This window comes from Mercenaria mercenaria, chromosome 11 (genome assembly GCF_021730395.1).
Source record: "Mercenaria mercenaria strain notata chromosome 11, MADL_Memer_1, whole genome shotgun sequence".
Taxonomy (NCBI): domain Eukaryota; kingdom Metazoa; phylum Mollusca; class Bivalvia; order Venerida; family Veneridae; genus Mercenaria; species Mercenaria mercenaria.
The window spans coordinates 7,489,583-7,516,539 of record NC_069371.1 but is presented as its reverse complement, the minus strand read 5'-3'; the positions used below and the strand labels follow the sequence as shown (position 1 = coordinate 7,516,539).

Below are 26,957 nucleotides of genomic sequence, written 5' to 3'. Positions count from 1 at the left end.
AGACGAACAGGTAGACAGACGACAGAAAAACGTAAACAGATGGACAAACAGCGGACGAACATGAACACTTGGACAGACGATCGAAATAAATGTGCGCAAACAAACGGACAGACAGCAGACGAGTATTAACATAATTAGACGGTCGTACAAATAGCTAAGAACAAGAACTGTCTGCAAGCAGATTGGTCAAAATATATGATTAATGAAACTGAGAGACGCTGACGGGCAGGCATACAGACACAAAAATTATAAACAGTGAAACGGACAGATTGACATGTAGAATTACAGACTTATCTATAATCCTAGCAGACGAAACAGACATATTATCGTTTTTGAATGCCAATATGGTGAAAAAAGAGCAGTTATATAAACAACTGCAATGTTTTATTACAGTTAAAAAAACAAAAAACATGGCATACAAGACAAATAGCAAAGCATATACAATAAATCTAAATTATGTCAAATAATAATACAAATAAACTAAGTAGATATATATACAAACAGTTTCAATGAAACAAAATATATATAGTTAAAAAAAACAAATTCACTATTTTACCTTTTCCGATAAAAAACTGAAAATGGTCAGTAATAGAACTACCTAAACAATAATAAGTTGAATCAACGATGCATATTATAAGAATTACTTCCAATGAATTGTGTACCGACAATGATCAGATATGTAAACCCACTGGCACCAGATCAGAAAGAAAATGCCTCCGTACGTGTTACACCCTACCCCTAGGTATTCTATAAGAACCATGGTCGTGAACGGGAAAATATACTAACCCATTTCAATCGCGTATTTCATATCTAAAACACGCAGTTCAGTAAATGTGTACTATTGATATTAAACAAGTGGTAATTTATCTTCCGTTGTGTACCGGTCACATTTCTTCAGTAGTTCTTGTCTTAGAAAAACAACGTGTAGTTTACAGTTTTTTCACAGGTACACAAAAAACTTGCTTGAACTTCCCTGGTGAAGTTCCGTTTTAGATTATAGACACACTCTGATTGGCTGATGAGAAAATGTATGTCAGTCGTCATTTTACTACACGTGTACGCTAAAATGTTTATATGCAACATAAATGTGCAAAATGAATTAAATAAACAGAATAGATGTATAACTATGTATGATTTCAAATTCAAAACCATATACAAGATGAATTTCATTCATCATTTCGAGTCTTATCGTAAAACTGTGAATATATTGCATTCTGTTTTTGTTTGTTTACATTTCGCTTAACATGTGCACACTGTCGTGACCTCTAGACCGGATGTTCATTAGGGAAGTTCACGCAAGTTTTTTCTGTAACGTTGACTAAAGCATAAAATATACGGAGCATCTCTGCAATATGGAATATTGAGACAAGGTGACTGGTGCACGATTGAAGATAAATTATCGCTTGTTTAATATCAGTAGTACACATTTACTGACCTGCGTGTTTTAGGTATGAAATACGCGATTGAAATGGGTTAGTATATTTTCCCGTTCATGACCATGGTTCTTATAGAATACCTAGGGGTAGGGTATAACATGTACAGAGGCATTTCTTTCTGATCTGGCGCCAGTGTGTAAACCCATGTAACAGTATTGAATAATTTGCTTTTAACCGTGAAAAACAAGTTGTGTAAGTAATAATTCGACCAAAAAGTATGATTCAATCCGAAATAAAACTTTAGTGCGGATTTATATCTTAAACATTTAAAGTGATTTTATAATAATAATACTATTAGGTTATTTAATATTATTCTGTACAATACGGAGATATATTTGGACGAATACACTGCTCAGAAAACCATACTGGACGAGCCGCTAGGCGAGTCTAATATGGTTTTCCCAGCTGGGTACAACGTTAAATAACCTTTTATTGTACCGCTGGGTACAACGTAAAATAACCTTTTTATTCTATATCTATTTTATTTTAGATCTAGTTTAAATAAAAAATGATTCACTGAATATTGTTTTTTCTGCCTTTTCTGATTTCATGATGCATAATCAAACTCTGTTCATAGAGCGCCTACTTCACCCGATTTACATTCGGAACATTTTCACGCGTTTCAGGCTTTATCGTATGTTTGACATGGGACTGCTGAACCGTCCAAATACGGATAAAATACAGGGTTATTTTTGTACGCACGTGCGTCCAATACAATAATATATTGTACGGTCACGTGTTGCAAATAAACGTTCACGATTTGATAAATAAAAAAGATATAGAATAATCGTCTGCTACAGATTGTTATCGACAGGTAAGACTACAAATTATATACACTTGTATTATACTATATGCCTTTTATATACATTGATCAATATTATTGAAGCCGAAGGTCATTAAGTAGCACAATGCACTATTTGTAAACAGACGTTTGGTCTAACAGTATTAGAAACTCCTCGGAGGGGATGGTCTTCCTTCAAGAATCGCCCTGATCTGGTCCATGTTCTTAATTACGCGACAAGTTATCCTGCACGAAAATACCGACAACAAGGTCTTTCCTGGTCGCATAAACCCTTTGCATGGCCTTGGAACTGGTGAACATAACGATGACTTTACGGTTCACCAATAAATCGGGTTTGAAGTTTCTATGGCATTTATCAATATCTGAACTTTTCAGGTCCAGGTTATGTAGCTTGGCATGGTCCAGAATATTATGTTCCACATTTTTTGTCAGGCGAGCCAGTGTCTCCCGGTATGCTTGAAATATCCAAGTACATTCTTCTACCGTATTGTTCAAGCTCTTTGCGTTTTGCCTTTCAGATTTGAGTTCCGTTTCTAGTTCGGCTACGCTAGACTTCAAAGATTTAATTTCATCTCTGAGGCTTTTAGTTTCCTGTCTCACCAGCTCTTGGATATCAATCGTAAATTATGTCAGCTCTGAGAGCTGCTTTGAAGTCTCTAACAAGTATAGGGGCAAGTCTAGCACTCAATTCACTGAATTTTGACATGTTTATAGAAAATTTGTGTGGAGTATTACCAGGTGCGTAGTCTTTGTCTGATTCAAATGGCTTAAAGTAGTCAGGGGCCTCACTTTCGCTACCGGCTACGTAATCTGGGTTATAAACTGTTGCAGAATTGTCAGTTATTTTGTGCATTTTGCTGGATGGTTTCTGTCCCAGGGAATATTTTACTCGTTTACGCCTTCCCATCAATATAGCGGTATGTAACCTCCACCTGGCTCAGGTAAAAGTCTGTTTTATGATTCAGCTGAGGTTTTGAGGAATCGTTATACTTATACAGACATAGGTGACTTTATGACGACTCTATCGGCAAATAATCTGGCTGTGAATCCCTTCAAGAACCAGTAAAGTTATAAAACGTTTACATTTTCTTTGTTTTTAAAACAAAATCACAACCATCTTGTTTACGCATGCGCATCCCTAATTATTGGTTTGCTTTGCTTTGATTTGATTTGCCATGTCTTGCATCGCATCGCATTTCATCGCATTGTATCCTTGCATGAACAGACTGAATCAAACCGAGTCAGATATTATGTTGCTTGGTTGCATTCTTTGCTTCCAAAGGGTCATATAACATATTTTATTAACTATCGCAACAGAGGTCTTTAAGTGCCGTGTGGTGGTTGTAAAAAGTCCCTCCGTACTTAGGCTCAGTGTTCTGATACTTATAGAGTTTATCATAGAGTATATTCATTTTCACCATGATAGAAGTCCACTTAAGCCGGTGCTAGGGGGCGAGAGAGGTGTTGCACATTTCATTACCTTTCATGAACTGATACAATCAAACCGATTCTGTTATGTAGCTTGGTTGTATTTTAATTTTATGTCTATTCTTGTAAAGGATCATTTAACAGATTTTATTTTTTATAAGCTGTGCAATATGGCAAAAACTGTAAGATTGATTAATCTATACTGTGAAAAAAATGTTAAGTCAGTATGGCTTTTTGTATGTTTCTGATGATAAATTATCTGATTTTAAATCCATTCGTATGACGTTTAAGCAAAGAGTAGTTGATTGCTTTGTTCAAAGAATGATATGGGTGTCTGGAGTTTTACCAAATCATAAATTAGTTAAGTCTACACTTGAGTACGGTCTATTTGGACATTTTACCATTCTATTTTCGAAATCTTTTTTGAATATTGGGAGTTTATGTATTATATTAAAAGAGTACAAACATCTCGTTTACTCAAGAAATTATATTCCGAACAATGAACGAAAATGTTTGTGTTGTAATTCAAATGCTGAATAAAAAAAATGAATTTCACGTTCTATTCAAATGCTCATGTTTTAATGATCTTAGAAACAAGTACATTTCACGTCATTTTAGCAACAGACTGTAAATTTAAACTCACTGAGATACTCAATTCATCAGATAAACACATTCTAACAAATGTATCTAAATTTGTAAAAGAAACATTATGTATCAGAGATGCTATGTTAAATATGTGATTGTTTATCCTCTGTACACTTTAGATTCAAATCTGTAAATTTGAATTTTGTTTTCTTTATACTTGTTTTGCTCGCTATGGCTGTTATCATGGTTATTATATTGTATATATGTATATTATGACTATGTACATTATACATGTCAAAATTAAAGTTCTGTTTTGTTCTATTCTATATTTCTTTCGGATGTCGCACTCCTTCTTGTTGATGGATGGATGAAGCCTCGTCGGACAAGTAACACAAACAATACAATAACAATCGCAACTATGGCTAAGACTCCTGAAAGGCAACACCAAAAATTAGATTAGGTCACAATTTCTATACTTTTTCATTATTCAACGAGATTTTAAAGTCAAATGAATTTAAGGAATGAGTATTTTCAGAGTTCATGTGAAATGTACGGCAGAATAGGATCGGCAAATCTACGAATCAAGCTAATGCATCGAGCATAAACTCTGAAAAAGTAAATTAATATCTTGTTTTAACATTACTGTACATTTCTATTTATTTCCATGCGCGTAGCGTGGCATACTCGGTTACTCAGCTGAGTATCATTTTAGATCCAAAAATAAAAAAGGCTAAAAACTCCATAGAAGCAATGAAAAACTGATCAGGAGTAGGTATGGAGGTAGGGACAATGTCATAGCATATGAGTATGCTGTTGTCTTCGTCCTTGACTTTGTTATAATTTTTGTGACAGCAGACTGTTGTTGCTCTTTTATCAAAATTTCGATCAAAATTTCTAAATTTTGTTTTTTCTTGCTTCACTTGCACTTGTTATTGTAAATACTTATTTAAATATAAATATATTTAAAATTCCAAATACACATATGATTTCAGATGCATATATACTATAGTTGTTATTGACCATCAGAACAATTTGCTTAATGGCAACTGTCCATCACTAGTAAAATTTAGAAGGATAAACAACTGTGTCTGTAACAACTATGAATTCCCAAGTATTCTAACATGGCTCGATTTGATTTCCAGTTAAACAAAGAAGGAAATGTTGTGATTTATTGTATAATTTGTCATTTTTCTCTACACTCAAACAAAAATAAGTTATCTATCCCACAATCAAAGAGAATCAACAGGAGCAAAAGGAAAAAAATCATAAATTAACATTTAGGCTTTGTTATCCGGACTGCCATAGTTGTATAACACTCAACATCAGTCATATAAACTATCAATTCATTAATTTCTACCTTATATATACGAGTATATACTTTCCGGGTCATTATGCTAAGAGGCACCTACTCATCCCTACTTCACTCCGTCGGGGAAGGGGGGTGGGGGTATACAGAAATAAAGTTACAACACCAGTCACCTTCTTCTTATGCCCTGACACCCATTTCCCAAAATTTATTGCCGGAAAAATACATAAATTAAAATTATTTAACGCATGAAATAATTATTCATCCTACACATCAATACCTTTGAAATATGGTAATACCTCGATTTCTTTAAACCTAGGATACACATATGTAATAAATGCTCATAACTAGCATTGGGTAAATTCTGTTTTAAATATTGCAGTTAAAGAATAATGTTGTAAGCATTATATTGATTTCTAGACCAAAGTTATTTTAGCCATCTGTTGCATGTTTACAATGTTTACAAGTTGCAAGTTGCATGTCGCATGTTGCATTTTAATATAACAATCGTACTTGCCATGAACATTGATTTTCATACTTACAATTTCCGTGAAATGTATCTCTACATCCTCGGAAGTAAACAATGATACAGAGACAAAAGTCTTGTGACAGATATTGAGGTTGAAATATGAAACCTAATTTCACGAAACGATAATAAAGGAAATGTGTAGACGACATTAGCAATTAAATATTTGTGCTTGAAGAATGAAATAAGGATATATTGAAATAGCTTCATCATTTTTTCTGTTTTGAAATTGTTCATAAGTCAAAGTTTGTCCTCAGCAGTCTTATCAGTTCCTAGGCAGTTTAGAATATTTATTGCAAGGTGATTTGCATACTAATATATTCCGTTGTAACACGTATGCACACATGTGTACTTTATTCAAGAAGTGAATGCTATTTTCTGGGACGTCTTGCAAACTCATGAATCGCGCTAGCGATTCTTTTGATTGATTGGCAAGAAGCCTTCCAGTGTGGTTCATACCCTTATATATAAACGCACAAAAATACCATTCAATTTTACGACAAATTGCTACAACAAGAGCGCCGCCTAGCGGGGCAATATACGCCCGAAGGGTTACATCAGAGGATGGGAGAAAAATTTAAAGAACTTGACTGCTGAAGCCCAAAGGACAGGAACAACAAAAAAGAAGAAATTCCAAAAAAAAAAGACATTTCTAAGTCCACAAAAAAATTCTTACCAGGTAAAGTTATGTCAAAATGCATCTAAAAATTGGATGTACCATCCATGTTGTACCATAGAAAAGTGGTCTCGGTTTTTCCCTACGACCAATAATAAAAATGTTTCAAATTAAGCTATTTATAGTAACAAAAAAGTAATTCAAAAAAAAATTATTGTAAGAGAACAAAAAGGGATCTGCCAAATAAAAACAAGAGCACTGCAATGCAGAGCAATATACACAAAGCAAAGTCATATATGACCTTTGACCCCTTAGTGTGACATTGACCTTGAAGCAAGTCATCCAAAACATGCGCTTTGCACGTCACCTCAGTGTGGTGAACATTTGTGCCAAGTTTCTTTGTAATCATTCAAGCAGTTCACAGAGCGGACACAAAACACACTCACACAAGGAACGTTTACCCCGACTATACCTTTGAGTCGTCAAAACAGCTGCACGTAAGAACAGAAAAAAAACATGAAGACTTATAGTCAGTAACAGGTTACTTACTTACAGCCGCAAAACAATAAGTCCAACTGGATCTGGCAAGGCTTCTGAAATAGAGAAGTTTTTATAGTTGTAAAGTTACATGCTATAAAACCACTGCATGAACGTGTAGGGTCATATTTTCTTTTACATTTAATTGATACCTGCAGGGGAAAGATAATTCTGTATTATCAGATCTTGATAAAAAGAATTAATTCGTTCGCCTCTTTAAGCGACACGTCCGAAATACAAACACCTATGAACAAAGACATATGTTTTCTGTCCCGCAGTAAATTAACCTCTCGAGAGCAGCAACCTCTATAAACACAATTTAATTATTCCTAGAGTGTTTGCTCCAGAAGGGCTTAAATGTACTTTTACGACATTAACAGGAGTGTTAGTTCATACTTGTTCTAGCTTTGAACGACATTGGTTGGCTTTTCCTTCCATTTATATTAGATGTGAATGTAAACTCGTATTCCGTATCTGGGTCCAGCCATGCAATTTCGAAATAAGTGCGGGATCCTGGTACAGTGTGCGTTACCACTTCTATGGTGCCATCATCATTCTTAAATTGAAAAATAAACACTACGGTATATACATTTATGTATGTATATTTTTAAATATCATCTAACGACGTTTACCCATAACAGATCAAAGAGCATGGCACTTTATGACGAAAACTCCCAACTGTCTGTGGCGAGATTCGAACCCGGATCTCTCGGGCACTAGTCCAGTGCTCTAACTACTGAGCCAAAGAGTTGACGGAGTTGTCAGAGATAGGCTTTGAATGTACAAGCTATGCGTATTAGCGAGTTAAAGAAGTTATCATTTATGATGACATGTAAGCCATTTTAGCATAGAAAGTGCACTTTTTCGCACGAGATAAAGTCCGTTTCCCCGACGAGCCCTCATCTTACGACGGTTTGACGTAACAGAACTTAAAGAGCATAGCATTTTCCCAACTGACTATGGTTGGATTCGAACCCGGATCGCTCGAGTATTCCAAAGAACTGACTCTCAGATGCAGTTGTCAGAGATTGGCTTTAAACGTACTGACAATGCGTAAGCAGCCGTAACAATTATTTTGAGCTCAACTTTGAAATTGACTTGTGTAGCGTATGCAACTTAGCAAATCAAAGACTGACATACAATTGTCACTTTTTGCATTATATGATATTCAAGTAGCATGTTCACTGGTTAGCTAGTAAAACTTCATTTTTGACAAGCACTTCCCATGACATTTCACAGGAGCTTCACTACTTCATAGGAAAATTCGTCTGTGATATGGAAATCAGTTGCAGGTCATAAATGTTTGTAAAGGCCTACAAAGTAAGATCCGTTTGCTCCTTGGAAGAATAAAAAAAAAGTTTCTTTTTCTAACCATAAGGAAAACTGGGCACCTCACTTGATGACAGTTACTCCGAAGTTCGGCAAAGGTTTGCGTATTTATTATATCTCTTTTATTGCTATATTGTATGAAGGTGGTTTTGAAAGTATTTTGAAAGTATTTGACTGGCGCATTCATTTGTTGTTTTCTTTTTCATGACCGTTTTACATGTGTAATGGTGGGTGAAGGCCTATAATTCTATCCTGGCATTATTAAGAACAAACTATGAAAAAAACGATAACTGAATTACCCGTTTATAAAATATTATTATGATTTCTGTCTGTATCGCATAGCAAGACATCTTTTTCGGGAAGTCCCATACGATTCGGAAACTTCCGGCCACCACATTTTCCACTCTGACCGTCTCTGGCCCTTTATCTGTTTAAAAAACAGAGCCACAGGATACAATTATAAATATTGATAAAACACAATATATGGCTGCATGTGAAAATACTCAGTATACTGCATGGACAGCTGATATATATTTCTATGTTATATCATTACATGTATTTCATTTAAAGCAATTTAATCGGAAAATCGTTTAATAATTAAATATGTTCACCAGGTGGTCAGGTAAATCTTAGATGTATGAAGAATGTTTGTAAGGATGTCTTTCATGTATTTGTTTTGTCCTTGTGTGTTTATTGTGTGTGTGTGTGTGTGTGTGTGTGTTGTTCGTGTGTGCCTTTGGGCAGGCTGCGTTTTTGGAATGTGGCTTTCCCTGTTTGATATTTTTCCTCGTTTTTGTTATAAATATTACAAATCAGTCCTTAAAATATTCATGCATTCAGAAGCTCCCTAAAACAGAGTTTCACACGAATTTCAATGATCTCTTTCATTATACTCTACACAAGATGATCTATATACAAGAAATGAAAAATGCTGAGAGCAAATACTGCTTCAACTTACATCTTTCCAGTCCTGTTAATTTGATGACAGACGGAATCTGTAAATATGTTTCATTGCTAAATAAAGCGTTGTAAGAGTGGCATTTCTTATGAAAGCACCAGTGAAACAACATAAGTGTAATCTTTAAAGGTTTACTTGTCTAAAGCAGTGGACAAGAAAGAAAGTGTTTTATTTCGTGCCAAAAGTGTGTTAAGGTAAATTATAATCTTTTTCGAATTTGCTCATACAGAGTGTTTGTTCTGAAGAGACAGTAAAAATTGAAAGATTGCCTTGTGATATGAAGTAAAATGTAAATATTCCACAAAGAAATACATATTACATCTTTATCTAGCGAAATACTATAGATATTATATAAATCTAAAACATTGAATTGAAATATCCTGTTAAACGGAAACCTAACATACCTCAAAACTGACACTACTGGTCAGCATGGCCTGGTTGTAGGCAAGGACGTTCACAGTAGCACTGGCTGAAGATAGGTGGGATTGCTCGGGCACAGTCAACCAACAGTTGTCTAAATATACTGTCTGATCCTGCAGAAAACAGGTACTCTTGTCCTTTGATTCTATACAGCTGACGTCCCTGTCAGGATGTCTTGTCTGATACAGAGATTTAAGAATAAGACAACGACATACACACAAATACAAGGAATAGGTAAAAAAGACAAAATAAGACATGTGAGCATTATAAACCAGTCTGTTTTTGTTTCCTTTGGGTTTTATGTCACTGTAACATATCCTAGACCAAACAACGTCTTTTTTAAATACAATAATGTTGGATTCCTCTCTAAGTACAGGCTAAAACCGAGGAAAAATCATGGAACTTCCGTAAACCAACTGGAATGTTTTCCGCAGGTATGTAATTTGGCACAACGGATGAGTGCGGGGCAGCGGCCACATCCATATGGACATGGAAGCGATGTAAATCAGAATTCCGTGTCTGTTTATTTCTTTTAATTATTGCAGGTTGGTTCGCGAGGACTTGGGCAATAATACATACATGAAATATATCTTCGAGGGTTTTTAAACAATACTGTCACGATTAGATACACTTGAAGACTGAAATATCTACTGCAATCAAACCACGATATTGCAATATTAAAAGAAACTTAGAGAGTACAACTTGAAATCAAAATGTTTTCTTATCGAGTTTTTATCTTAAGGTTATAGCCAAAGCAGATCATGTACTCGAAGTGCTTTGGCATACAATTTTAAATACTTCCAAAAATCTTACTAGATATACTAACATCGTCCGTGTTTGCTTTAACAGTCTTCTTCACATTGATGTCGGGTTGACCAGGCACCTTTATGGAAATATCCAGACCTAATTCGCGAACACCACTCTCTGTATCACTAGCAGTCAGATGCAGTCTATGTAAAGATCAGTTTTCACATTTTAAAACTTGTGTCATAAAGTCCCTATTATTATTAGTATAATGTTCACAAAATATTATAATGAAGCATTCATGTACATTTTCGTTAAAACACGACAGTACTGACGTAACGTCGACATGTTATTTGGGGCCATACAGGCGATGAGAAAGAGTGCTACCACATTTGATCTGCTACTTTATATCAAAGACATTTTAGAATCAAAATGAAATAATATAAAAGTTTTACACGTTACTTTACATACTGTATCGATTATTAGGCGAGAAAAATGAATTCTTAGATGTCTGCGCAAAGTTATTCCACGGGACGTGTTAACACTGTTTAGGTAGTACTGCACATTCGGATAAAACATTTTGAACTATGTAAAATATGGTTAGACTTTGGTTTTTCAATACGTTAGAATATAATAAGAAAATTTGTCAAATGAAATGATGTTTTGTGCTTGATTGTTTGCTCGGAAATAGAAAATATTCCATAATTCTTTGGATAATATTAACATTATTTGCATAATGGCATTATCTGAACAATTATCAAAATGATGAGAAATTGTATCGACATACATTTATCTGAAATACGATATTTGTTATAAATTAAAAGTGTTAACGCTTTCATCGAAAGGACGAAGCATAAAATGCATATGATATTTTTACCACGTAAGTTCAGATAGATCTAAACTGATTCAATACTGGTTAGACGTAATACTTTAGTAGTTTTTATTACCTGCTGGAGTAGTTAAATGGTCCGTCTTTAGTATTGAGTACCATGTATGTTGTCGTGTTATCATCTATACTGGATACTGATGGTGGGGAAAAATCGGTGGTAACCATTGTAGAATCGATCTTTGTGTTGTTAAGAATATCACGCGCTCGTATCCATACCTTTATCTGGTCACCTGGACATTTTCAAGTAAAAATATAAGTGTCATATATATACAGGCTCTTAGTGTGCCTTTTTCATATTGACTTCATCAAACACGAATGACTTGACAGGACATTTTGGACGTCGTGGGAGTAAAGTGAAGTCATAACATAGTTTTAGCATTAAAGTTCAGTATGAAAAGAATCCTGTGTTATAGAATAGTAGGTAACCCTTATAAGTACAGAAATGCCAAACATCTATAAACAATAATTAAATCTTTAAACTGATCCATTGGAAGTATAGAAAGCAGGAAAGCAAATCAACAGCAGACTTTGTTTGATTGAATATGTTAACCTTTATTCTGCTAAATTTCTAAAATGGACTGGCCTATCATTCAATTTAGGGAATACCATTATCATTCAAAGGGTTGTTCACTGAAAATTTACTGGCTGAAGAGCGAGCAGTGCAGACCATGATCAGCCTGCACTGAAGATCCTGGTCTACACTTGTTGCAAAGGCTGAATAATTTGCCGCCTGCAACTAAAGGTTAAGGAGAAGTAACACTAGCACCGGCTTTAGTAATTTATCCTTATAATTTCCCCATTTTGTGTATACAATAGAAAAATACTTCATACAGGGTGGAAAACATATATGACATTTCAGTATCGTTCACACGAGGAAATCGTCCGATTAGGGTAACATTTTTGCTTATATTTTTTTCATACTTTTCTTATTCTAATATATCGGAGACAAGAAAACAAGTGCTTTCCTTGGCACTAACCTGTCTGACATTCTGAATATTTTTCTGAAATACTTCACCAAAGTGTTGTTTTTTACGGACCGACCAAATGTGAAGGTAATGTACACACTGGGATTTGGGGAAAGTGTTTGAAGAAAGTATTATTATTATTATTATTATTATTATTATACCAGATTTATATAGCGCCCTTTTCATGATCAATTTCACGTTCAAAGGCGCTTTACATAGTTCAAATGCAGCCACATAGGGCGCATAATTCATCCTCTACTAGTACAGACACAGAGCAATCTGACCAGAGGGACAGAGTGAGACAAAGCCCCTACGACAGGGAGATCAGAAATCAGATACAGGCTTGTCCGGCTAACTTAGCCTAGCTCGTTGCGAATAGACAGCCTGGTTCTTTAACGTGCCCAGTGTATAGCACTGATACACGCAAGGATTGCCTGGGTTCCTGACCAGTACACCTCTAGTTGGGTGGGAAACACTGAAAAGCGTTTCTGAAAATTCCCGAGTAGCTGCCGGGGATCGAACCCCCGACCTCAGGATTGGAAGGCCAGTGTGCAAACCACTGATAAAGTATTGATAATATGTATCAGTCAGACGCTTAATGCCGAGGAAAGCACTCGGTTTCCTGTCTTCTACGCCTTTTTCTATTGAAATCCGTTAAGTTGGCTGTCCTGTTAATAGATATGCGTGCTAATTTCACTTATTTCACGATTATATCGTGTGATTAACTACATGTTCAAAACTTTTTTCTGTTTTGTAATTATTTTTATGTTAATCAGTAGAGTTTCAGGATTACTGAAATGATAAAACATAATTATGAACTATTCACTATTTCAGTCTATTCTTTCGGTAGGAATCTAAAATATATATCAGATGCGGGACAAACTCAAATGATTAAGCTTACTTAATGCACATAGCTGTGGTTACCCAAAGAGCTATAAAAATGTATTTTATACTTCTTTGGGTTACCTTATATGTAATCTGGTTATGAAAGTGCGTTCTAAAATCAGATAAATTTAGATAAAATGAGCATTTAGAACTAGTCATGTTTTGTAAGTGTCACATCATACTAACGTGTTAAAAGAATTTAAACGTATGAACAAATTATGTTTACACGAAACTGCATGATTAGTTTTCACTTCTTTAATAGGTTTTAATGCGAGATAGACATTTCATATCTCATTCCGTTTAGTTCACGTCTTCTTATTTTCCAAACCTGTTGTGAACCAGTAACTTTTAAAGGAAAGTTTTGTTTGATAAAAAAGAAATTCTTTTTATTCGCTAAATGGCAGGTAAGAAGTACAATTACATAAGACTTTGTATATCTCCATTTCAGTGTTATGCCAAAGTGGTATAAATGTGATTAATAACAAAATAGAAACAAGTAAGTACCGCTGCTCATTTGTTCTATTATTGTAGTGGACTCGCTGAGAGGAAAGACGACCGTCCAGTTTTCTCCAGGCTGCTTGGAGACAACGTCTCTGGTATACTGGTACTCGAACTGAACAATACCATGGATGTTTGGTATTGGATCACGTGTTCTTTCGCTTTCATCGTCATCCAGCTTTGAATCAACAAATCTGATAAATGGAAGAAGTATTTTATATGAAAATCCAGTTTTTCAGGATCTCATTATAATTGTACTGTACTACTTTAATAATAATGATATGCTTTTCAGTTAACTTTTCTTTTCAATTGATAAGGACAAGAAATGCAAGAACTAGAAATGTTTGAGGAATTCCTTTTTATAAACATTTGTCATGTGTACATAAGTAGTTTTTCCTTAGATTTATAAACATTAACAAAATCGAAACTTATGATACTCTCAGCAAGTTGTTTTTGAAACTATTATACAAAAGTGGCCAACCAACGTGACTTTTGAATATTGTACACAATAGAAAATGTCTCGATTCAGATAGCTCTTTGCCTATATTTTCCTGATCACTTCGCGGATTTTCATAATACGTATAAAGAGCGTCGAAGACAGAAAAATCAGTGTTTTTCAGCACGAAACGTCTGTAATCAGTTCTCGGGACTTTTCTCAAAAACTGCGAACGTGTGTACGTTATCTACACAGTAAGGTCACGAAAAGCAGGCGGACGAAGTGTTTGAAAATAGTTTTGTTCTGAGAACTGATGGCATCTGCTTTGTGTGGAGAAAAACATTCATTATGATCCCTTTATTATATATAGTTCTAGACTTGGGCTCTTCATTTATTCAAAGTCTTTCATATATTTTATTATTACGGACAAATTCTAATATTTTGTTTTGAAATTACTCATGCGTAAAAATAAATTGGATGGATTATCGAAAAACAATCACTTCTTTTGATATGCGATGCATTATGGTAAAATTTATAGAAACACTCCTCATTTCACAACAGACGATGAAGCGGAAAAACTCGTCATTTCACGTATGATAAAGATTTCCAAATAGAGACATTGTACAAAGCAAGCAAGTTTGATTTTACAGCACAACTAGTAATATCGAAGACTTCATTCAAAGGGATGGATTATGTAAACGTTTAGTATGTTTTAAAACAATACAAGATGTTTTTTCTTCTAACAGTTTTTGACGTTCCTGTAATTCTAGTTTCATTCTGAATAAGGATAATATGTTTAAAGCGACTAACCAACACATTAAAATAATTCATCAACGAAAGGCAAAATGCCGCCACTGTTTAATATATTTACATGAAACCTAATTGAACGTTCGAGCTTTTGCATTTTTTCTCATGCACTTGTATAAATCGTTGCAACGCTTTTTTGTAAACAATGATAAATATAGAACGAGATGCGACAGTATTTTTAGACACTGTTATCACGTGGACAGCAAAAAAAATGCGTATGCACATATTTTGCTTCCGTTCAATTTATGGACTCGTCTACTGATTAGGGAAATCAGCATGAATTTCCTTGCCTTATTTAGGTAAGAACTACTATCGTACTGAATAACATCACCAAATCAACGGACCGTTCCAATATTAAAAGATCTCATAACCGAACTATATGTATCGCACAGTTTTATGGCATAAATGTATATGATTAAAGTGCTAATAATAAATAGAATGTAACTAAAATATGAACATCAAACTCAGTGGAGTTATTCATAGTTATGTTAGACGTGCGTTTTCAAAGCCGTTCAGTGTAATTAGAACTTACATGTTTTAGCAACAATAAAATGCACACTATCGCGAATAAAATATACTTACTTTCGGGAGAATAAGATACCATCATTTTCTAAATTTTCAAACTGAGGCTTGAACCTCTGGATCCCATTGTTGTAAAACCCGTCCTCGTGCGCTTTGTTCATGAAGTAACCTGTCCAATCCACAATGATTGGCGTATTTTCACCTAAAAATATTTACGTTTTAGAAAAATAATTAATTTCAGCAAGGATCAAGTTTAGCCCAGTCACCTCTTTTTAGTGCTGGGGGACCAAGTAAAATATTCGGGTCGTTCATTCAATTCAAAAATGCTTTACAATTGTTTAATCATGGCGTAATTCAGATGTATCAATAATAGCTAAAAATGCAAAGGCCCTGCGTTGCAAGAACATTTCCCCGTGTTTTTATTAAACACGCTTAACACTATTATGCCTAAAAAAGAAATCATTTTACGTATGTATATACGGTTTAAAAGTAGAATTGTACCTTATTTGGTTTATTTTTTGTGCTTCTTATCAACTCAAATGTCGCCGACGATGGTAGACTCGTCAACAATATCCACATTGACCAAGCAATGTTGTCTGCTACTAAAGTTATCCACCAATAAACCGAGTTAAGTTGCCGAGTTTCATAATCAATATTTTTTTTTATTTTCGTAATTTGAAATAAATCTTAATGCATAGTATATATAATTTTACCAAAGAACGCCACGGAGGATAAACGGAAAGCTTTTTTTTTTCTTTATCGTTTTGAATTGAACTTTAAATGACCTTTTGAATTGTTAATTTCAATTATTTTGGTCAATAACAATATTTAAAATCTCAGCTGCAGTTTTTATATGTTGACATAGTGTTATGCAACTTAAATGATATAATAGTTAGTACCTAAAGCAGCATTTCTCTGATACAAGTCTGTAATATTTTGATCAAAATATTTTACAGTTTTTAAGTTTACAATTTCTAACTGCCTGTTAGAGGTTAGTTGCAGTAACTGGCACTATCTAGGACTGGCAACCAAATATACCTTTTCCTTTCAAATTATGTAGACACTCCTTTACATAACTGAAATACTGTTACGGCGAACATGCGGGAACGAAGATAGTTCACTAACACGGTTTCTGTTTGAGACTTTGTTACTTCCTTTTGGGGACAGAAGTGTGAGCAATGCAGAAAGGGTACTTGAATCCGAATTATATCTAATTTCAAAGGAATTCGAATATTTAAAGAAATCTAAGCTAGGAATCGAATGTGACATTATCATATCACAGCAGGAGCATTTCTAGGTAGCAATTCCACCGCTGGAATCATCAGTTTAGTAGTTTTTATGGTACCAGCTCAAACACATATCAACCTATACACCTTTACAGTCGAATTTTACAGGAGATTGTCAGTTTCACAGGGGAACGACTGTGGAATGTCCTTAAAGATATTGTTCTGCTTGCACTGATCTGAATTGCTACCTATATCTAGAGATGTTGCTTGAACAATAAGAATTTGATTTGTAAACATCAGCGCGAAATTAGCACAGGAATTTCAAAACCGTTGTCAGCTTCACTGTACCTGGGTAGCTAAAGCGAGTGGAGACAACGTCGTCGTTACACAAAGTACTTGATTCGAAGTGGTCCGAAAAAACACATACACAATTAAACGGGAAACCAGTTTTTACTAACTGATGTTAACAATCTTTCAGTGTCATGAATACGGTTTCAAATGAGAACGAACATTGATTCTCTAATATTACATTAATGACTATACGCACTTATACACTTTTCAAACAATTTCACAGGAACAAGAGACAATTTTTGAAAATATTTTCCTGAGTGTAGAAAAAGACTTCCGTAGCTGACGCATGCATTATTCCATATAAGGTATAATTTGCTTTAAAATATATGAGAAGCTGATCATTATCCTCTTGTTTTTCAAATCAGTTCTGTTCTTATATTATGTTACACGACCTACTATTAAACTCCTTATCATTGCTTCTTCCAAGCAGGATTTCTAACCGCATTGTGTTAGGGTTTTAAGTTCAACGCTAAATATATCAACACTTAAAGAAATCTGCTAAAAGATAGAAGGCGAATTATTGTTTTTTTAAAGGAAATGTCGGGCATTGTCTTATGCATTGGTAGCCCCTAGGTAGTAAAAAACTACGTATCACCAATACAAAGTCTGCATATAAACATACTGGTTTACTCAAGTTTTTTTAATTTGTATATATTCTGCCGGGTTTGATTCTGCTGATAATATAAACAGGCATTATTGGCTAACGTATATCATACCAAAATACTTACTATTTGCATTGCCTGACATTAAATACGGCAAAATGAAAAATCTTGAAAAGTAGATGTTTCTGTTTGTATACACACTAGGAAGGAATTACTTTCTTCCCCTTCACCATCTATTGCTCAGGTATGTTGATACATATATACTAGGGGAGATAGAACTGATATTGTCTATTTCTAGTCCTTTCGCATTCCACCAATCAGGTAATAAGATAAATACATCCTTCATTGTACATATCCAGTGATGTATATGCAAAAAGAACCACCCATTCAGTTGTTTCCCCTTTCACTGTTTATTTTTCAGGTATGTAGCCGTACATATTTTATGAAGCGAAGAACCAACCAGTACGTTTCTTTCCCTTTACCTTTTTTAATTATTCAGGTTTGAAGATATATACATCCCAGGGACATTTTTAACCAGATCAACATACTGGTTAATGCAAAAATTAGTGGGAAACTAACAGGTAGGAAGGAAAACACTAATAAGTTAGTCTTGTCTCACTTTTGGTGTACAAAGCACTTGAAAGGAGACAAAACTTTTGTGGAAAGTAAGGGATTTTTTGAAGCGGGGAGAGAAAAATCGGCTTTTTAGTTTCTTCTGCCTTTTTGTGATACGTAAACCTCAAAGGGACATGTGGCCCGGGGAACAACTAGACAGTTTATTCTCTCTTGTTTGTAAAGATAACTCAGTGGGAAAATTACCCAGTTAATCTAGTCTCCCTTTTTGTCAGGAGGAAACAACTAGACGTTTTTCTCTCCCTTGCTTGAAAAGATAACTAAGGGGAAACTAACCAGGAAGAAACCCAACTGCTCAGTTTTGTCTCCATTGTTTAAGAACAAAATAAAACTATATTGAAATAAAACAAGTTCATTTCTTCACCTAAGAAAGACAAAAAGTATGGAACGGAGTATGGAAATAATTAACCTTTACAGCGGCAGCTATTTAGGAAATTATACATAAAATAGTGTAATCTAACGTATGCAAGATTTTGCTGTCAAGGTATTTTAAGCAAATACGTTAGCCCGATATATATTAGCGCGTCGAATAGAATGGGAAAGTCTTTCTTAAAACGATTGAAATATCAATTAAAGGCTACCACACATCAATGTTCGACGGAATTTTAGGGCGATCACTGTGTCTGCCCCCGATAAATTTGTTGCTGAAAGTTACCTTCTTTTCCTGTTGACTGCCACTTGAACTCCGTATGGTTTTGTGCAGACGATATGTGCAGTCCATATGGACTGTCTTTATTCAGTTCAACATCCGATACATTGTCATAAAGTACAAATCTTCTGGTTATTCTTGAATTGTTTGATATGTCCCGTACTTCCATTAAACAACTGCAAGATAAACAACCGTAACAAACATGCAATTTTATAGTAATAAACTATGTATTATGATTTCGTTAACACATTTAAATATCCTCTCTACCAAGTTTTATTTAACCATTATCTATAAATACTAAATTCGATACATTGTCATAAAGTACAAATCTTCTGGTTATTCTTGAATTGTTTGATATGTCCCGTACTTCCATTAAACCACTGCAAGATAAACAACCGTAACAAACATGCAATTTTATAGTAATAAACTATGTATTATGATTTCGTTAACACATTTAAATATCCTCTCTACCAAGTTTTATTTAACCATTATCTATAAATACAAAATTCGACGAAGATAATTCATTGTTTTATATTTTCTGGTCCTTTAAATTAATTTAGAGATCATGGAGTCCTTTCAATAGTTGTGTAATAGAGTTCCACTTATGTAGGTGCTAGAAGGCGTGAGGGGTTCTGTACATTTCATTACCTCTCATGAACAGAATAAATCAAACCGAGTCTGCCATATTGTTCTAGGTTGCATTCTGTGCTTCCAAAGGATCTTTATACAAATTTTATTAAACGTATTACAGCTTTGTAATCATAAACGAAGATGTAAAAGAGAATTATATCTGACTTGGTTGCTTTGTATTTATATGAATGGGTTGAAAATTAGACTGGCATCATCGTTAAAGTCCGTCATTAAATCCTCTCTAATAGCACTTTAAAAAAAACATCTCTTACCTCTGACTCTAACTATTTATTGAGATGTGTCTAGAGAGAAAATGGTTTTCTCAGAAATTATTAGGGCCGGGACGATTTCAAAATTTTGAAACCGGTTAATCATTTGTATGAAATCGAATCGAACTGGTTAATCGGCCGCCATATTGAAAATGCTCTTTGCTTTCCTGATGACCGTATCAAGGTACTTCAAGCAGCTGACTTCATTAAGAACTTACAGACTTTATCGTTTGCAAGCAGTTTAAAAATTAATAGATAATATTTTGGTGTATTTCATTTTAAATATATCATGTCAGGCGAATCCGAGACTACTGATTATGTTATGGGGTGTGTTTTAGCAGAAATATACTGCGGGTCAATGTGCTGGTCAAAGAAATATATAAAGATAAAGTACGATTCGTGATGTTTATTGTTTAAGAGCGATTAGCGGTTTTGCAAAATTGAAACCGGTTTTACATAGTAACAGAATCGGATCCGATTCACTGAGTAATCGTCCCAGTCCTAGAAATTATCAGTGTCATTATGAATAAAGAAATAAACTTTATAACAGATTACTTGATCGCAACAGACTTTGTAAGTCTATTGCAAAATTTAACGTCTGCCTCATCGAAATATCACGCAATATGACTGAAATGTGAATTATTGCTTCTTCATATACACTTAACCGGTTCACATAACTTATGCCGGTCTTGCAATTCAAATAGAAAGAAAGAAATAATAATTTTCGTGGTTTCATTCTGTTGTGTTGACCTGTTCTTTCGCGAATGACAGAACGAGAAGAAGCAGAGCGACATCTGTTCTTAACGTCCTATTCGAACGCCGCCGCGACTGAACAAAGTTATAATTCCAGAAGCAAGATAGACAACTACCTGTACATTCCTGGTTCTTTAGGTATAAATGTATGGGAATGTACGACATCACCCATGTGGTTGACCTCTGCTGTTGCCATAGGTCCAATTGGGTTTCGTTCTGTTAGCTCCTGTGTAGCATCTTTTACTACAAGCTTGTGAAGTTCCAGATAATACATCCACATCTGAGAACCGTATTGATCATCTCTCCAACCCTTCCAGTATATTGTTATAGGCTTCTGTAAAATACAGATCAACTATATTTTTTTTTTAACAATATTCAAAGTTAAGGAAGTTCGTTTGTTTGAGGCATGAGGGATACCTATCCTTGTTTACAAAGAAATTTAAGTTTGTAATTCACATTTATGATGATGTTGTGACAAGTCTGGTCGAACTGTTCTGTCAAATAATTTCCATATTAGATATTGAGACTATGTTCCCTTTTTTATTTCAATTCATATTTTATATTTTCTGAACTTTTCTATATGCAATAAGTAACCGACACTGCAACATGTTATCAGAAAACTGTGCTAAGTAGGTTGACTCTGTTTACAGTGTACTGCTTTGCTGGGATAATATAATACACTGTAAGAATTTGTTTTTACTTTAAATTAAAAATGTGTCCAATATTCAAAACCTAATTTTATTTTGCACTGAGCACTATTCGCTTTCTTCATACCTTTGTAAATTCAGGGCCAACATTTAACACTTACGCGTTGTTCCCACATGTCTTAACTTTAACTTTTAAAAGTTTCATCAAATTAGTTCTATCAATTCCGTTGGGATAACATGCAGGAAATATCTTCGTTACTACTTTGTCACAATGTTAATGAAATCAATACTTGTTTTGCTGGGGTTTTAGTCATTATCTTAGATAAATGTGGACACCTGACCTTTGGTAACACAGCTTTAGAGCTCCATTATCTAAAAGATTATCAAAAAAGAGATATAGGAATGAATGTAATACATGTATTACAAAATGAATCAACAGTTATTAAGTATGGTTATCGCTTACATCAGTAGAAGCAGAAAAATTGTTCTCAATCTACATAATAGATTCATTCTTCTTGTCTGCGGTATTATCCAAATTTAGAGAAAAGTATTTCTTGCACGGCGGAATGATGTTTAAGGTGATTTTACCGCTACGGGCAAAACAAAAACCATTCCAGATGACTCTGTGGCTGTTAGCGATGATTAAAGATTCGTTCCGTTCATTGTTTATATTGTTTCGGTAATTAAAATTGAATAAAGATCAAATACCTAGATGGTTGTTCTCTTTTTATTATAGTATATTTCCCGGTTCAAAAGAAGTTGCAAAAAGTGACCATGAATGTGAACTACGTTAAAGTGATAACATATTTCAAATAATTTAAAAAATGTTAGTCTATTATACAAGAAACGAACTAGAGCAGGAAAAGATATAATTATGTAATCCTTTGCAGATTCGTACTTTCCTTGCTTTGGCTGGTGCACATTAAAACTGATGATACGGGGTTCATAATGAACAGTCACTTAACTAATCTTCAGCCATATTGATCTTTCATTTGGATAAATTTAAGTAAAAGAAAAAATGGAAACTGATATAATCCACCGATTTAAAACACGTATTTATGTGCATTTCATCTGACAGTTTGTTTACATGATAAATGTCACTAAATGTCACATATAAAAATATTATCAAGTTTAATCAAGGGAAATTAGTGTAAACATTTTCTTTCCGTTTTTTAATTTTAACAGCGATTTTCGACATTTGCTGAAAAAGTGTTGTTGTAATTCGTCTATAATTTGGTAAAATACGGTATGCAATAAATGAATTTATCACTGATTATAGATGCAGATGTCAATATCCGTAAATGTTGTGTTACCTCGTTACCGCATTAACAGTTACGCTCGCACCGGATTTCCTCACCTTTAACTGCAGGCAGTGACAGATTATTATAATATATCTCAAGCAAAAATTATCTGTTTTAAAGTGGAAAGGATTTTATGAATGCGTATCGAAACTTGTTGTAAAACCGATCTCTTGGAAAATACTCAAATTTCTTTCTGAAAATGTGCGTGAGTTTAAACCAATTTGTTGTACACCTTATTTCAAGATTCAAACAAAACATTCATTCATGACATTATTGCTGTTAATTTATTTTAACCATATTTGGGCGAAAGTAACAAGATACGCTAAATTCAATAAGGAAAGCTAAATCTTTTTTGGGGAAGTAAATAGCAACAAAACAAATTCCTTATCTAGAATATCATTCGATATGTGACTTATGGAACCATATTTCAGTAAATGCACTACTGTTTTCATTTTAAGACATTCACTTGCGTTTTGTTATAAAATACTCCAACATTTATGTGTTTTTGTGACTATAAAAATGAGACGGAGTACTTTTGAAAATTGAACGTGGATTAACACGTGACATGGTGTGGTTGGGCACGGAATAACTAGCTCCCGCATTTCGCTAATTTTTTTTATATTTCTCCGGATATTACAGAGACTAAAACTATTAAAAACCCTATTTTAGGGATTGTTATTGGTAGTGCTTAATAAACAATGAGGAGAAACCAGCGGAGAAAGGGTCAAACTAGCAAAGATATGCATGACAATGGAGGCCTCGGTAACAGCAACGGCGGCCATATTGGTCAAACGTGGCAGGTGAACCAAAATTCTAAAAGGAAAAGGAGGTCTACAGGTGGGACATTTGAAACTAATATTGATACACATGTAATAACTAAAGATGAATTTAAACAAATGAACACTGACGATAAATTGATTACAATTTTTGAAATGCTGCACAAAGCGAACTCTATAACGAACAAGGTGGAAAACATTGAACACGTTATGAACTCACTTACAGAAGAAAACGAAAGCACGTGTAATAGGCTCAAAATATTAGAGTATAAAAGTATAGATAATGAAGCCAAAAACCGGAAAAATAATCTTATTTTTCGAGGATTACCGGAACGTAAATGGGAAAATCTAGAAGACATTATCTCCACTTTCATAGTTGACTACCTCGATATTGAAACAACTGACATGTATGTTGACAAAATACACCGTATCGGAATTCCCAACGATAAAGGAATGCGGCCAATTATAGTCCGTTTCCAAGATGAGCGCGATATTGAACTGATATTGGATAGTGCATACAAACTGAGAGGAACTGAGTACGGCATTAACCGAGATTACCCTAGGGAAATTGTTGAGGCACGTGCAAAATTATGTTCTCGGTTTAAGAAAGAAAGAGCAACCAATCCGAAGGGCAGTGTTCATATTGGTTACCCAGCCAAGTTAATTGTAAAGAAAAAGGTAGTTCAGGACGAATTTCCTGACTGGAAAGACATTATGAAATCGTCAAGAACAAAAAACCCAAAAACATTGAGCCCAAGAAAAGCAGAACAATCAGTAAAACCACGTCCCGACTCAGTCCCAACTAGTAACATGTTCGCCGCACTTTCTATGGACACAATTAGAACAGATACTAGCGATGACAGCGATTCCACAGACGACACACAGGAAATAGACCAGTATAGCCAGTCTATGATCCAAATGGAAGCCCGTGTAAACCGCAGACATTCTACATCGGAATATGCCGCTGCTGCAACAGGCGGTCCTGCGGATGTTGTTGTACCCCCTAATCGTTAGGACAAGAGGGGGAATGCTAACAAATATAAGTATGTGCAGAACAATAAAACAGTCGACAGTTCTTTAACCGGAAATACGAATCATATGAACATTGCAGTACTTAACGTTTGTGGCCTGAAAAGGCGTATATTGTATCCTGAATTTATTTCAATCGTAAATAAGTATGATTTATTTTTTGTTACGGAGACCAAACTCGATGATAATGATATAATTGAAATTGACAATTATTCATTTATAAGTAAAACAAGAAAGCAGAAGTATTTAAGAAAATCAGGTGGTATTGGTGCCTTCATCAAAGATAGTATTATAAAACATATTGACGTTATAGAAAGTCAGTCAGAATATGTACTTTGGCTGAAAATTAGAAATGATTATACACATATAGGCTGCGATATTGTTATAGGTGTTGTTTATATACCACCGTTACATTCTAGATTTTACAATGATGACGAATATGAAATCTTTGAAACCGAGGTAGCTGCTAAATGTGGTAATTTTGAACATGTATATATTTGTGGCGACATGAATGCTTAAACAGCAGACTTGTTAGACTATACAGAAAATGATGATTTTTTAGCAGATTTTTTCAATCTTGATAATGAGATTATTAGGTTTTTTGACCAGAAAGCGCAAATGGAAGCTTCTAATATACCACTTAAAAGAGTATCTTAAGACAAAAAGAAAAATAATCATGGTTATAAGCTTATAGAACTCTGTAAAAATAATAATCTCAATATAATTAATGGTAGGCTCGGTAAAGATAAGTATAGGTAAAATGACTTTCAGAAACGTATCTATAATTGATTATGTAATATCCTCTATACCAGCTTACTCACTTCTTAAGGATTTTGAAGTTATAGAAGTAGATGGCTTAAGTTCAGATGGACACACACTTCTTAATTATAAAGTACAAGTGAAGGCAAAATGTAACACTGGACATGAGGAAATACGAAATTTCAGACCAAAATGGAATGAAACGCACAGTGAAACTTTTACAGTAAATGTAGACATAAATGCTATAAATAGCTTAGTTGCTGATATTGAGTCCACCCATTTCACAACAAGTCAATATAATATTAATAGTATAACAGATAAAATGTCAAATATCCTATTACAGAGTGCCAAACAAAGCTTTCCTGAGAGACATATAAGAATAAGACAAAATTATAATAAAAATAAACCATGGTTTGGCACAGATTGTGAGAAAGCAAGAAAAAACTATGCAAAAGCAAGAAAAAAATATGACAAATACCCTTCAGAATATAATAAAGTCTGTTCAATATCTGCATGTAAAAAGTATAAAAAAAAAACTATGAATAAATATATCAATATTTACAATAAAAATCATGAAAGTGTACTTAGGAAAATGCAGAGAAATAAGCCAAAAGATTATTGGAAATATCTAAATAAGGTCAAGCCAAAGAAAGCTAATGATGGAATGCCTCCAATCGAATTATTGTATGACCATTTTAAAAATGCCAGTAACCAAGCTCATGATACTGACGAAACAGAAATAATAAATAATATTGACCTAGAAAACAATGATAATATATTAAATGGTAGAATAACAGCCGACGAAATACCTCGGTGTATAAACAATCTACAGAATAGCAAATCCCCAGGCCTGGATGGTATTGTAAATGAATACATAAAAAATTCAAAAGACAAAATGTTACCTCTATATATTTCCCTATTTAACATTTTATTAGAAGCAGGTATTATCCCCCAACATTGGACCGAAGGTGTCATAATACCAATCTATAAAAATAAGGGTGACTCTGGGGCCCCAGAAAATTATCGCCCAATTACACTGCTAAGTTGTGTCAGCAAACTATTTACATCAATTTTAAATGAGAGATTAGGCAAATTCCTTGATGTAAATCAAGTACTCTCAGAAAATCAAGCCGGATTCAGGAAAAACTATTCTACCAGTGACCATATTTTTACTTTGAACTCAATAGTAGAAATTTTAAGACACTATAAAAAACAGATTTTTGTATGTTATATAGATTTTTCAAAAGCTTTCGACTCAGTCTGGCGTGTCGGCTTGTGGAGAAAAATTATTAATTGCAACATAAATGGTAAATTTTTTAGATTAATAAGAAACATGTACTCTAATATAAAATCCTGCGTCTCTAATGGGGTAGTAAACTCTCCATTTTTCACATGTAATTGTGGTGTGCGACAGGGAGAGAATTTGTCCCCTGTCCTCTTTTCCCTTTTCCTTAATGACCTTGAGAACTTTCTGGAAGCAAAAGGTCATCACGGGGTAGAGCTTAATAATCCTGAAAACGACATTGCCACTTTCCTCAAAATAATTGGTTATTATATGCTGATGACACAGTTATAATAACTGAAAATGCTAATACCCTTCAAAGTTGCCTTAACGACTTTGTTGAGTACTGTAAAACTTGGAA

At 34.3% G+C, this 26,957-nt stretch overlaps 1 protein-coding gene across 1 annotated transcript; it reads right to left on the bottom strand.

Moving 5' to 3' along the window:
• Positions 1 to 1,797: 1,797 nt before the first annotated feature.
• Positions 1,798 to 21,114, bottom strand: LOC128547004 (uncharacterized). Its single transcript, XM_053518484.1, has 12 exons — positions 20,919 to 21,114; positions 19,157 to 19,326; positions 15,750 to 15,891; positions 13,931 to 14,118; positions 11,635 to 11,806; positions 10,770 to 10,893; positions 9,928 to 10,122; positions 9,524 to 9,560; positions 8,865 to 8,992; positions 7,633 to 7,792; positions 7,249 to 7,292; positions 1,798 to 4,682 (listed from the first exon to the last, which is right to left on the bottom strand). The coding sequence occupies exons 1-11, from the start codon at positions 21,080 to 21,082 to the stop codon at positions 7,249 to 7,251; spliced, it is 1,524 nt and encodes a 507-aa protein (XP_053374459.1). The 5' UTR covers positions 21,083 to 21,114; the 3' UTR covers positions 1,798 to 4,682.
• Positions 21,115 to 26,957: the final 5,843 nt, after the last annotated feature.

Excerpts from the sequence above, each read along its gene's own strand:
- LOC128547004 (XM_053518484.1), bottom strand. The coding sequence starts at position 21,082 with ATGTGGATGTATTATCTGGAACTTCACAAGCTTGTAGTAAAAGATGCT. Across the intron at positions 19,327-20,918 it reads AAAGAACCAGGAATGTACAG|TTGTTTAATGGAAGTACGGG; the intron begins GTAGTTGTCTAT and ends TTTATCTTGCAG. Across the intron at positions 14,119-15,749 it reads GGTATCTTATTCTCCCGAAA|ATTTGTTGATTCAAAGCTGG; the intron begins GTAAGTATATTT and ends TCCATTTATCAG.